Below are 14,495 nucleotides of genomic sequence, written 5' to 3'. Positions count from 1 at the left end.
GTATAATAGTTACTTGCTTCTCCGTTCCAACTCATTAACGATTCCAGAGAACCGCATTTCTACAGATGATATTACAGCTCAGCTCATAACATGAAGTAGGACAGCTTTTAACATTAACATTAGCTAACTAGCTCACTAGCACAGCTATATTACCGAGATGAATCATCTTCATCCAGTGAGCCGACATGTTTCCTCTTCTGACGCTCCAACAAACAGCACAGCTAACAACCTTTTTTTTGGAGTTAAGTGTGAAATGCTCCCACACTTTTCGTTCTTGAGGCTGCCATCACGCTTTTGTTAACTCTCCAGTAAGCGGTAATGTCAAAACATTTCTAGTTAGAGTGAGAAACGCACGTGATGATGTCACCAACTTATCGACTATTAATTTAGTTGCCAACTAATTTGGTTGTCGATTTTAGTCGACTAAGTCGAATAATCGTTGCACCCCTAATTAAGACAAAATCCAGTTTGCTTCTGGTTTTGCTAATCATACACATTTCTCACAACACATCCCATTAACATTACTGATGAAAAAATGCATGGTTCAACTGAGTGACCTCCTCCAAAACAGGCAGAAATTGCATTTGCATTTTGCGGCTACTGTGAAAATGGGTTAAATGGGGTTAAATGGGGTAACAAGATTTTATCCTAGGTCATTCTGGACAAATTTTATTGGTCCATTTATCACACATTGCTGACACTAGTGATAAAAAGAGCTATACCATTTTAATCAGACAGTGGTGATGGAAATATCAGCTTTTCTTACTTCAGCTGTCTTGGTTCACAGTCCAGTCCGGGCAGTAGAAGTCTGGCCGTCTGCCTCACATCATCACTGTCCACAAACAGACTGCGTCGATGCTCAGCGTGAACCATCGCGACCCGCATCCACTCCATCAGAGGGGGCAGTAAGGGGAAGGGCCTGCAGGGGAGAACAAATTCCTCTCTTATTTACCACTCTGCCTCCTTCACTGGGCAACTTCTGCTCTGCCTCTGGGTTACAACGTAATGATGCAACAATGCATTGTTTTCTACACACCTGTACACACACTGTCTGGCAGAGCTCTGCAAGGGTCAACAGCGGAAAGTGATGTAATTATACTGGCTGCTAGAAGGGAGCCTAACCACCTGCTGACCATTCACTCCAGCAATGTTAGTAATGTCCTGTTTGATCCTTAGAAGCTGTTGTTTTGCTATACTATTCAAACGTAGTTGTGTATATATATATATATATATATATTTTATTACATAGTGACTTACACTAGATGTAGATTCTATAGGCAAGTTTGTTGTTGCACTTATTTTGATTGTTTTGATTTCAACAAATGGAGCAAAAGGATGTTTTTTTCCCCCCTACAAAACAAGCCTGTACACTAGAGCTTGAAGTTTGTCTGGACCCGATGGCTCAAGTCAGGTTCAGGGGTCATTTTCCAAATATGAGTGGGGCTTGGGCCAGGTTCAAATTTCATGTTGGGTACTCACAGCCCGCCTCCCGTTGGTTCTTCACCTCTTCATTCTTCCCTACTTTCTCCCTATGTTCATTATCATAACATTTTTAATCTGGCATGCTAGAGTAGCCCACTTTTTGTTAACAGAGGCACTGAAACTCATGATCCCCACGCTTTTGTGATAATGGATGCATAGGAAATAAAACAGCATCAGTTCATGAAAGTAGACTGTAAAAATGCATTTACAGCAGAAATCCTTCATTAATCTACTCTATTTCTTAAAAAAAGCAGATTGCCATGAAAAAAGAATGCATTAAAGTAATTAGGCATTATTCGCAAAGCATATTGAGGAAGTGACTGTTACTTTCTACTGGCTGTCTATGAGTTTTGTAATGAAGAGGGTAGAGCTTGCCAGCATTCAACATTTTGGTAATTAACATGCATCTCTTTATCTATACTACTGTGCAAAAAATATAATGGTTTTTACTGACAGCTTTGAGTCCAAACTTAAACCCTATAGAGTATATTTGGTCTCTAGTATTTGGTAGCTTGGTGATGTTTTTCAACTGTTTGAAGGCATCAGTTTGAAGCTATAAAAGGCAGTCTGCACGTTTATCCACAAAACTTCAACATTCACAGAAATCAGAGAGAAAAGTTACTTTATCTATTTGTTTAATGATTTGTTGCTAAGACAATTAAAACCATTTATGCTCTGCTATTTTGGGCTTGGTGCATTTTTGCGTGGATGTGTGCTGTTCATTTCATTAGTTTTTTTGATGTTATTCTTACCTCTAAGACACGTTTAAATGCATTTTACAAGTTTTTTATCGTAACCATGTTAGTGTTTTGTGTTTCATTTAAAGTGAGTTCATCCCAATGTAAAACACTGAAACAGACATTACTGTCAGCTTTGTGATCCTAAAGAGTGGAAATTCTTTGTAACCGCTCTAATGTCTTGTGAATAAGGTGTGTTTCGTAAACAGTTTAATGCTCTTATAATTAATAGTCATACTGTTGGCATTAAATAGTTGAAATGGAAGAATATTTAATATTTCTCTGAAACTATAGTAGAGAAACTGCTCATGTTAAACTTTAAAAATGTTTAAAAAGCACTGATTCATCAATACATTTCTTAAAGAGAATTTGAGCTTCATTTTGGACAGGTGATTGTCATAGTATCGTTTAGACTATATTTGATTTTAATTATCCATGATCTAATGATGGCTATTATAGATGTGGTGGTTGGTATGGTGTAGTGGGTAACATCTCTGCCTTCTATGCTGTAGACTGGGGTTCAATCACCCTGTACTATACCAATAGGAGTCCTTGGGCAAGACTCCTAACACTACCTTCACCTACCTGTGTAAAATGGATAAGAGTGTCTGCCAAATGCCATAAAGGTAAATATGTATATTCTTTGTGGGTGACGTGAGTAAGTGGCGCTATCTTATCAGGTTTTACTCAGCACTTTGGGTGATGACGGACTCTTCTGAATCAGTTTCAGACAATATTTTGTTGAACTCAGGTCAGTTTTGGACTCAAAACCCGATGACATGGGTCAAGCCTGATGCTCACCAAATTTTGTCAAGCTCTGTTCCACTGTAGGCACAATGATAACTTTTCATCAAATTCAAAGCAAAATAAAAGATCTCCTCTTATACTTTAAATGTGGATTTAAAGTTTAGTATCTGCACTTACAGCAGCACTTCGCTCATGTCAATTATGAGTGAGAAGTAACTGTGACTTCTAAGAGTTAAACAAGTCTAATGCATCTGGCAGAGACAGCCGCGTAAATAGAGCACAGGATCTGCTCAATAACTTGTGACATCAGCCAAACACTCGGCCTCAAAGGGACCCGGAGCAATGTGCTGATTTTACATTTTATGAAAGGTCTCTGGTTTCCTTCCTCCCAAAGCCAGCCAGGAAAGTAGCTACTGTCTGTACTGTACTATATGAAACTCTATGATTACACCTGTTAAAGCCATTGGTATTCACAACTGAGGATAAATGCAGAAATTTCCACATGCGCATTCCATGAGGGAAAAAAAATGCCAATACAAGTACAATATCCTCACAGGATTCCCAATGAAAAAGAAGCTCTATTGTGTGTACTTTATATATATATATTTCACAAAAATAAGGCAAATATGGCTTTTGCAGATATAAACCCATAAAAAGAAAGGGCTCGCAAAAAAAGTGTCCCTAAGCAAACCCTTTGGAGTTAGAGACGGGATTAAAACGCTCCATTTCACCTTATAAATGATGCAGCTGCACAAAACGTTTATACGACCAGCACACTCAGCAGTTGCAGTTGCGGTAAGTTGACCAAATGATGGGTTAAATCACTCAACAGGTCACATCCTGACCTGTAACCCACCTTTCTTTGCTGAGGGCCATCCTGGGGGGCTCCAGGTTTGGGTTCTCTAAGGACTCCATTTGTGGACTGCGGAGGAAGTAGTACAGGGTGTGGAGGGCATCAGCAGACCAGGAGAGGGGCTGTGTGTGGCCGGGACGTCCAGGACTGAGACAGCGCCCCCCGGAGATCAGGCGCTGCATATGGTGCATTGCACGGGACACCAGGTCACCTGAGGAGGAGCAAATATTTAGAAAAGAGTGGAAAATATGGAACACATTGCAGTGATAAATATTTTATATGTTGATAACAATAAAAATGATGACAGTTACGAGAAAACGAGAAATAACTGTTGCGGCAATCAGACAGACACTACATGATCATAATGCAATCAAGAAGTGTTGACATAAGTGTAAGAATTAGTAACATGAAAAGGTTTCAATGCAAAGGTGTAGATGATTGTCTCATAGCATTGCTAGCGCTCATGATATGAATGCACTTGCTAGCTTCTGTCTGGGCTTTCCTGGCCATACACCTTCTCCTAAAGCAGGGGTCAGCAACACACTGCTCTTTTACTGCCCTGTTGCATCTCCCCTGCAGAAATTGATTTTTAGGTTAGAATAAAATAATCATCTGTAACAGTAAAATAAAGCTGTTCTGATCATTCTAACACAGTTTGAGCAATAAACGGTCTTAAACGCTGGAGTTGATGTAGAACTGTTAATTCACTCTTTAACACTGAAGGTTGGCGCGCAGACTGCTGGTCACCATAGCAATGCAGAAAAGTTTCGCCTAGCTACTAGCTAACGAAAAGGCAAACAGAAAGATTCAAGACAAACATTGATAATTTGGCAACAAATAGACTTATTTGCATCTATAATCACTCCAGCTGGTTTCCTGATATGTTTAACCTGCAACAAGAAACTGTCAAACACTAAAAAGCCACGGAGCTGAAGTCATCTTCTAGTTCAAATTCTCCCGTTCCACCTTAAACGGTGCAGCAGTTACATTCTGGTGTCTGAGGCACCTTTTAAGCTGGAAAGGGAAAATTCGATCAAGAAGCTGGAGAATGAGAAGCGACTTCAGCTTCATAAAAAGTTGAACGTTGAGAGACATTTTCAAGAAACTATTCCACTTTTAAGGAAAGCTTTTCTGCCGGAGATGTAAGAAAAGAGGCTAAAGCTGAGCTAAAGCTTAAAGCAGAGCAAAGTAAGTCTGTGTTTTCATTTATAGTTTTAGCCTATACTAGGACATTAGCAGCTCATTGGCTGTTTGTGCTCAAAGACATTAATGAACATACATGAGGCGCAGTTTTAAACTCCTATAACTCGAGTTTAAAAGCTCTTAAAAATATAACAGCAGTGTTAAAATGTTTTATGCTCTTCAGTGCTCAGGAAACGAATAGATTCTTTTACATTAAAAATGTTTACGCATTTATAAACTAGGATTTTGCTCAAATGCTCCATCGTAACCCATTCATTTTGAACTGCCTCGGGAGCGCCCTCTAGTGTTTGAGAAACCCGGAAGACATTACAGAGTGATGATTCTCTTCTCTACAAGTTCTCTGACTGTAGCTTAATGGTTTCATGGCAATGTTTGCAGGTTAGGCCGCTCGCTGTTGAGTCATTCTGTGAACAATTCTGATTCAGCCAGTTTCTCTATAATGGAACATTCACACCAAACCACTCTGAATGACTTTGCTTACATGGTAATGATATAATTATGCAGAAAAGTTGGACTTCCCTTTTAAAAATCAAATGAGAGAATGGTCTTCTGCTCTGTAAAATGCCTTACTCTCATTGGCAACTGGCAGAAAGACAGAGATTTTCAAATAAAGAGAATAATAGAATGTTGAATTAAAAATGAAATTAGGGCATAATAAACGAAATGTTAATATCCATAAAAAGTTTAAATATTTTCCAGCTCCATTCCAGTCGTATACATACACAGACTCCAGGGTAACCTATCCTGTGAAAGTCTGCAGATTCGCAACTAATAAAGCTTTCACTTTCCATAAACGTGAGATTCAATAACAGATGGGCTTTTCACAGAAAACAGATACTTCAAACACTTCCTCTCTCAAGACCCCATGATTAAAATGCTCTGCTGATATAATACAGAAACCATCTGCTCATGCAAAAATATTTCATCAAATGACAACAGCATATACCTAACAGCTGCGTCTCTGTGTTTTAAAAGGCGCTGACAATGCCACATCTCTCCTCAACTCCTGCAATAGGAGGAAATGTGACTGGACTCCAGGCTGCTCAGATATACAGCCCTGAAGTTGACACTTCACTGTGGATCCTTAAATCAACACTGCTAGTTTCTCTTCCCCACTCAGGTAGAAATCCAGGCTTGTGTTATTCCCAGGGGGAGCAGGAGGAGGATGGAAGAGGATGAGGAGAAAGATAGCAGAGGAAGCCAGAAGACACACTCAACAGGGTCTGTGATCATCATTAGAGGATCAGGAGCCAAAAGAAGAAGCAGTGTCCACTGCTCTCCACATTAGGGCCTGACCGATATGACTATGTTGCCAGTTATACTGGTATCGATTTAAAGGGGATGTAGGAAATGCTTTTCCTGTTTTAATTTTTTTTACCTATAATATTTCTGTGATTTTATTTACCAACACAGTCATAACTCATTTTTTACCCCTTTAGAATTAAACAGACAGTTTTTGTTACTGTGCCTTTAAGACTGACATATGCAAATGGACTCTGACTCAGTTCTGATCGACTGTCCTGTGCTGCGTTTCAGTCAAAAAGCAGTCCAGGCTGAAACACTCCTTATAACTGGACATAGGCTGGATATACGTAAATGTGTCCATTTTCGTGACACCACCAAAACAGTGAATTCAATACAAGCTGTTTGCCCAGCTTAGTTTCTATATATGGGTTATATGGACTGAGGAGTGAATGTTATGTACTGACATTTTAACCATGTTTACATACTATATCAAACTTTTGTTTTCAAAAATAATGAGGAAATTCAGTTTTCCATGTTAAAGGCCTTTTAAAGAGCTAAATTCTGATAGCCAATAACATCAGCTGATATCATTCTATACTTTTATTATATATGACTGTCAGTCCTAGACTGTCACATTTCTTAAAATCAAACATTAGAAACTCTTAGAGCCTTAAATTTTACAAATACTGTCGTGTGGAGGGCGGAGCTTCTCAGTATTCTTAGCGGTTGTGTGGTTTCAGTTAAAGGGCCCATACTGTATTATGGAAAAACAAACTTTCTTTGCTTTTTTGAAATACAAGCACTTGATGTTTTTTGCCCATCTTGGTCAATATTTGGAAACAAAGCTGTAAAAACAGACTGTTTGGAATTCAATGATTTGTGATGTTACAAAAAACACATTTACATATATCCAGCACATTTACATACATCTGCTATTCAGCCTGCCGTTTAGCTTCACCTACTAACACTGAAGATATAAGGAGTGTTTCAGTCCAGACTCTTCTTTGAATAAGGCACAATACAGGGCAGCCAGCATTTACACATCACTGCTGTCGGAACCAAACCTTGTATTTCCAAAATGGTAACTTTACAGGAGAAGAAAAAAAACCTACTTCACTTTTAATGTAAGTCAACGGAACCAGACTTTTTTCCATGCAATTCTGGGCCATTTCTTTTGCTCCATTCATCATGAAATTTACACACAATGTAAAGGGCACCAGGCATTTTCAAATTATGTCAAAAACTGAAAAACAATAAAAAATGGAGATAGAAGGTTTTGTTCTGACAGCAACGATATATGTCTTTACTTCTAAGGGACAAGGAGGTTGGAAAACGGTCATGTAAAAATGAATGAGGACTGTTTTTGGTACATAAAGCCAAATAAATATCCTAGGCGGACTTCAGGGAAAAAAAAATAAAATAGAAAAAAAACGTAAGATAAGGGCACTTTAATAAGCAATTCTTTTTCACAAAGGTTTATTGTTATAACATGTTATTCTTACACTAAAGGTTATGTTTGGGTGCATTATATATATTTACATGTTTACTAGTTTTGAACAATGATATAAGTTAACCAGTTTAGGCTGTATAGCTGTAATAAAAGTGAGCAACTGGCTATTATAGGTTGAGTAACCTCTGAAAACTCAAATAAATACAAATCAAAACACAAATATGGGCATTAATCAATGGTTTAATAGCTGATCACAATAAATCTCGGTAACCTTAATATTGAAAGATGTTCTTAGCCAAAAGATAAACTTCACATGGAGGAATAATCACAGAAAGAGAGAGATGAGGATGAGTGGAGCTACTGGAGAACAATCCTGATCTAATAGGAATGATATTGACTTTATAGTGATTGAGTTCTGCTGCATTTGAGGGGTCAAATCTGAAGGCCCTCTGCCTCAAGGCTAAGTGTGCCACCGAGCAATTACTTATGGCTCAATTAGAATACCAAAACAAGCGTGGATGAATAGTCTCCATTAGGCCTTCAACAAAGACCTGCTTTTAATCTCACGTGAGCTCTGAGTTTGGGTGTTGCTCTGTAGGCCTGCAGCAATAACAAGGCACAAAGGAGGTGATTTTTCCACCTTGGGAGCAAACAGACGATGCTCTTGTAGCACGAGCACAACTGCAGATGTGTTAGAGATCCCCCGAGGGGAGGAGGAAGTGTTTCCGGGCCCGAGCTGTGGGCTGTTAACTAAACAGACTGCCAACATAGCCACACCTTCTAAAACAAGGCCGCAAAGACCAGCCATGAAAAACAATCACACGGTGGACACAAAGACGGCCTCTTTTTAAATACGCCTAAAAAAGGACCAAATATGGTGATAAAACACTGAGTGCCCAGTGTGGTTAATGGGAACACCCTAAAACACTGACCATCAAAGGCTCATTTTTATATAAATAAGCAGACTTTGTGTTGTAACTAATTGGTAGTTTGACTATTTTAACAACAGATTGTAAGAGGAATAAAAACAAAAATATGTCACACACACACATAATAAGGCAGTAATATTTGTAATTAGGTTTTTAAAGGGGAATTACACCAACTTTTCGAAATTTCTGCAGATTTAAATTGTTAAGATGTGAAGTCCTTCAGAGTGGTTTGTTGTGAAATGTTACAGTCTAGAGAAACTCAGAGTCAGACTTGTACACAGTGGTGGTTTATTTGTTGGTTTGAAAAAAATGTAACATACTAAACAGACAAAGCAGGTTTTTGAGGAAACTTGAGGAAACTTTCCTACTTTCTACTTGAAAAAAATAATTTGCTTGTAGTATTTTTATAGACCTTTTAAAAACTTTTTGACACAGTTAACCATCATATTTTGTTGGAAAAGTTGCATAAATATATTTTTCAGGATACTACCTACAACTGATTAAAATATTACATCTCAAACAGCTGCTTGTTTGTGTTAAGGGTTGCTATTCCAGCAAAGTTTGATTATTCTTATTTAATTATTTGTTTAATAGGCATATCAAAACTTAAATATACTCAAAATATGAGCAAATAGCTGTTATGTTTTGCAGGTATTTTTTTCTTTACTGAAAAATAATAGCAATAAGATTTATATTTGGAAGTTGAGAATTGTTCACAATGGTGGTGATGGGAAGTAGATGCCCGAAGATTTTAATGCCACTAAAAGCTCTATCATATAAAGTTATTACACTGAATGGTTACAAATATGTTGCCTGATGCCTAAAATACTGTATTACAGTTTGTTTTTAATATAGTTTTTATAGTTTAAAATGGAGAGGGTTCATGCAGGGTGTTGTAAAGCAAAGTAGTCCCCAAAGACTTACCACTATTTCACCATTATCAACATTATAAACAGTGTAAGAATTCAAAAGACACATATAGGTTCACTCGTTGTTTTGGACATTAAATAAAATGGCTATTATATATATATATATATATATATATATATATATATATATATATATATATATATATATATATATATATATATGACCCCTGGTTTACGTCACCACCACTTTAAAGAAATAAGAGTTGGGAAGTTTCTTTACAACAAAGCATTTCATGTCAAAAGCCCCTGAATTATGCAGCAATTGTAAAAAAAAATAAATGGAATTCTCTTTTAATCAAAGAATTAATCTGTCTGGAATAAAAACCATTTAAACTGCTTCAAGCCACTTGAACTTCATTTTGTAGGTCAAATGGCAAAATATCCAGATACACACAGAGAAGTGGTCAGGTGTGGACTTACTGAGCTCTGAGATGCTGCCCACGCAGGTGGCCAGAAGAGCCTGCTCCAGTGTCCGCAGCTCCAGCTGAGCGCAGGCATCCTCTCTGCTCTCTGACCCCTGGGGACTGACCACCACCACCAGCATATGGACTGAAGTGGGCAGGCAGGGACAGCTCACCTGCGCACAAAACCAGGGTCAATAAGTCAGTAGTCCATTACTTCAGCCTGTGTTGTTTTGGGCTTACAATTATGTTTTTCTAGTTATTTTCTGTGTATGTTTTTTGTAGTTATCAGTGATTATGTAACTGCATCAGAGAGAAACGGCCTTACAACAAAAATATGTCACGCAATGCATTTACTGGTACAATGAACTGAAACAAAGATGTCGCGCCACAGTAGCTTAGATCATTAGTGCCATGTTGCTGCCACCCTGGTTTGTTGTCCAGAAGTTATTAGCAGTTAGTGGAGCGGGACAGTGTGCAATTAGACCAATGAGTCATGGCCCCACACAGATTTAGCCTCTATTAGAGATAAGAAAGAGAAGTCCGGGGACTAGCTACCATTTCCTCTGCAAGAATACCGCAGGGAGTCTGGGCCTAATCCTTACCCCAACATGACCTCTCCACATCTCTGCCATCTCTCCATCTTTCTGCCTTTATTCAGGCCCACTGTTATCACACAGCACTGCTGACTGACAGGGATTACTGAGTATATAAGGTTCAACATAATCCAGCATATTACTCTGTGCTTGTTAATTGATGGGACTGTACGCAAAATTCCTCTCATGATATCAGTGACCAACATTACCTCTCTACTGTTAACTACTACTATGTATTGTTAACCTGGTGCTTGCTCTGCAGAAAGGCTGTAGCAACAGAGCTATTAACTTCCACTATGACTTTAAAGGGCCCATAGGTCAAAGTCCAATAACCACTTTTCCACCTCTCTTTAACCCTCACAATTAAACAGGCTGGTTTGTTAATGCGCTTTAGAGACTGATATATGTAAATTGTCTCTGTTCCAATTGGCTTCCTTGTATTGCGCTTCATTCAAAAACAGTCCAGGCTGCGAGTCTCCCTATAATTTAAAGCTGCACTATGCAAGTTTTGGGGATTTGGAGACCTCTCTGGTGTGAAAGAATACCGTGGGTTGTGCTTTGGACTTGCTCCCCAAGCCGACAAATCTGATGACTGAGTGCATGCTGAGAGTATTCAAACAGAACTCAACAGTGAAGGACATGTCTTCCAAGGATGTGAGTGAATTATATACTTCTGCCATCATATCTTCACCAGTATAATGCTGATTTTGCATTTGAGACCAGAACATTGAGCTGGATCTTCTTTTTGAGACTGTGTGTGTGACGTTAATACTTAAAAGACATGTGATGTGGGCTGAAAAACTCCCAACATTTTTAGTGTGTTTTGTTTCCCTCCTGGCTCCGTAATGCAATTTCTTTCAATTTTAATAAAATATCTACCATAGTGCAGCTTTAAACACGAATGGGTGGGGCTAAACAACTGTAGGCTGGATATGAGGATATATGTAGAGGTTTAACGTTTTCATTGCATCACAAAAAACAATACATTTAGAATTGGCTGTTCTCGTAGCTTCATTTCCGTAAGTGGACTGTATGGACTGGGGGGTGAATGATATGTTTTGAAACTTAACACTGTTTTATTTAAAAAATGTGAGGAACAGTAGTTTTCCATGACATTGACCTATTAAATGTATTAATTCTACACTATTAAAAGAATTATTAAAAATTTAATATAATAGACTATGATTATCATGCTCTGCGATGGACTGGCGATCTGTCAAGGGTGTATCCTGCCTTCCGCCCAGTGACAGCTGGGATAGGCTCCAGCACCTCACCACGACCCAGAAGGATAAGCGGTTTAGATGATGTATGTATGTATGTATGTATGTATGTATGTATGATTATCATTGGGCTTTATAGCTTGGTATGCCAATAAACCTGGTTTCATACTGTGTGCATACAAACCAACTAAAAAAGGCACAAAAATTCCAATTACACCAATAATATCAGCTGATGTATTTTTATATAATTCATAAACTTCAATAGTTTGTTAATACAGTGCTTTACTGACTGATATGACTGTTTATAATCAATATGATAGTCAGTTCTCAATTGCTCAGAAAGTCTTTAAAATAGGTAAATAACATTTCTCACATTCTCAAAGAAGACTAAGTTTAAAGTACAAGCAAATATAGTCGTATGCAAAAGTTTTGGCACCCCTGGTCAACTTACTTGTTTTGTTGAAGTGAAAATAAGTTAACACATCCTTCACAGGGAACAAACTCTGGCATATTTTCATTCATAATTACTGTTTATTTGCTGACCTTAACATACTGCAAAAGGCATAAAATGTGTCCTGTGCAAAACATATGACAAATTTTATGTTTTATTTTTCCAATATGTTTATTTGAAACCCAGCAAATAAAGAAATTGTGAATTAAATTTTGCAGGAAAATGCCACATTTAAATTTGTTCCCTGTAGAGGATGTACTAACTTATTTCACCTATAAAATCATAGAAATATGTAATTTGACAGGGGTGTTTAAACGTTTGTATACAACTAGAATTGTATGTTTGGTTGTTCAATATAGCAAAGAATTCTTAAAATATTCTTGTATAACATCTAAGGCAATATTATCTGTGAAATTTGTACTGGATGTTGAAAAAATCTGTAGAGCCTCAATATCAGTCAATTTTATTGGCTAACTGTGTATCAGTCAGCCCCTAAGTCTGAATGGTACGGCTTTGTCAGGGGAATATTTGTAGAAGAATAAGTAAACAGGCTGAGATCTGGAGCTGTCTCTGATCACTCTCCTCGTCTCAAACTCAATACTTTCCCATACTGTTTGACATTATTTTGGATGAATATCCTGATTGGATTTTCCTGATTCCCAGTCAATCCAAATTCCCACAGCTTTACTCAGACATGAAGCTGAATTACAGGGCAGAGCCTTTGGAATGATTAGTTACCTTTACTGTCCCAAACAGCAGGGAATAATGCTTGAGCTGATAACAGCTAAACAATGAGAGCAGCATGATTTCGGCCTGTGATTTATGAATGATGCTCAGCTCCGAGAAGAAGAGATGGCTTTGGTGTTTCCGCTTTTACACACTGATTCAAAACCCATCCTTCTCTCTGGGATCTCTGTTTTACTAGTTATCAAAAATAAATCAAATAAAGGGATGAAGACGTGGATTTGTTTTCTTAATCAAAGTAAGTGATCGACCAGCCATCTGGGCACGCACGCTCATTCAAACCAAGCAAAAAACATTTCTCCAGATGTGGACTACTTGATATATTTAAGTAATTTTATATGGTAGAATTCTTTGAAAGCATTTGTCTTCAGTAGGAACTATTCACGTGAACAAAATTATTAAACACACACACGTTCACGGTCCATGCAGGGGTGTGAAATGTGGCCCCCTGGTTCAGCCTCAGATGTGCTTTGTGCTAAAGCAGCACATGCTTAGTTCAGCATTTGCTGACTGGCTACTTGATACAATAGAGCAGCCTCGTCTACCCGGGCAGCGTCCGCATGCAGGTCTCTTCAGGGAACAGTAATTTGTCAGCCTCAAGGACCGTGTACACTCAGAAATAGTAAAAGAGAAGAAATAAAAACTGAGGAGAAGCTTTTGAAATGTGATACATGACCTATAAAATGTGACCACTTTGCCATTAAAAGATGTAGACCACAGGGCTGCATGACATGGACTAAATACTACTATTGCGATTACTTGGGATTTACTAAAAAAAAAATTTCTGCTGAAAAAAGACAAAATGACTTTACAACGAAATGGTTTTACAACAAAAGAGAAAAAAGGCTGTGAGTTTTGAAGAAGCTCTTGAAGATCTTTTTTAAGTGTGATATGCTACATGTCATACCTGTGTGCACTCACCAGGACAGACTATGGAGTTAATTTGGTGCCAAAAATTTCAAATAAAATAATAAAATCCACGAGCAAAATATTAAGTATTAAAATGTCCAAAATATGTTGCAAATACAAATAATCAGACTTATATCAAACCTGTCACTCCAAATCAGCTGACCTATAGAGAGTGCAGGTGAACACCCTCTAAGACCCACCCCCTTTTAAAAAGTGCCCAAAGTCAGAAGCCAAAGATTGATTCCAGAAGCAAATATATCAGCAAAGTCTGCAAACAGAAACAAATTAAAGCAAAAACTGGCAAAATGAGTAAAACATTTACTCATGGCCAGTATCAAGAGGCAGCACAACAGCCAAGAACTTCACCATTACAGGCTTGATGGCACCTAAGAACACATCATTCCACTCGATATGCACAATACAGCAAAACTACAGAACCAGAAAGGAAAGTCTCTGCAGCACTACGACGCCATCTGTAGCCTCAGTTTTTAAAATGATAAATGTTCACAAACAAGCCTGCCAAAGTGCAAAGTCACTGCCTTAGAATGACCAACAGTTTTTGCTGTTAAGATCATTACCTTTAGTGATTTTTTTATATT

At 38.0% G+C, this 14,495-nt stretch overlaps 1 protein-coding gene across 1 annotated transcript in view; it reads right to left on the bottom strand.

The window, feature by feature from the left end:
* The window catches only part of abtb2a (ankyrin repeat and BTB (POZ) domain containing 2a), a 53,534-nt gene that overhangs the window by 12,205 nt on the left and 26,834 nt on the right, over nucleotides 1-14,495 (bottom strand). Inside the window, 4 exon segments of the mRNA XM_036584320.1 lie at nucleotides 767-919; nucleotides 3,823-4,030; nucleotides 9,996-10,104; nucleotides 10,106-10,152. Of these exon segments, the coding sequence (XP_036440213.1) occupies nucleotides 767-919; nucleotides 3,823-4,030; nucleotides 9,996-10,104; nucleotides 10,106-10,152 (517 nt within the window).

The sequence above is a fragment of the Colossoma macropomum genome, unplaced genomic scaffold, assembly GCF_904425465.1.
Source record: "Colossoma macropomum unplaced genomic scaffold, Colossoma_macropomum, whole genome shotgun sequence".
Classification (NCBI taxonomy): domain Eukaryota; kingdom Metazoa; phylum Chordata; class Actinopteri; order Characiformes; family Serrasalmidae; genus Colossoma; species Colossoma macropomum.
Note: the sequence above shows the minus strand (reverse complement) of the source record. Positions and strands in the feature narration are given on the sequence as shown.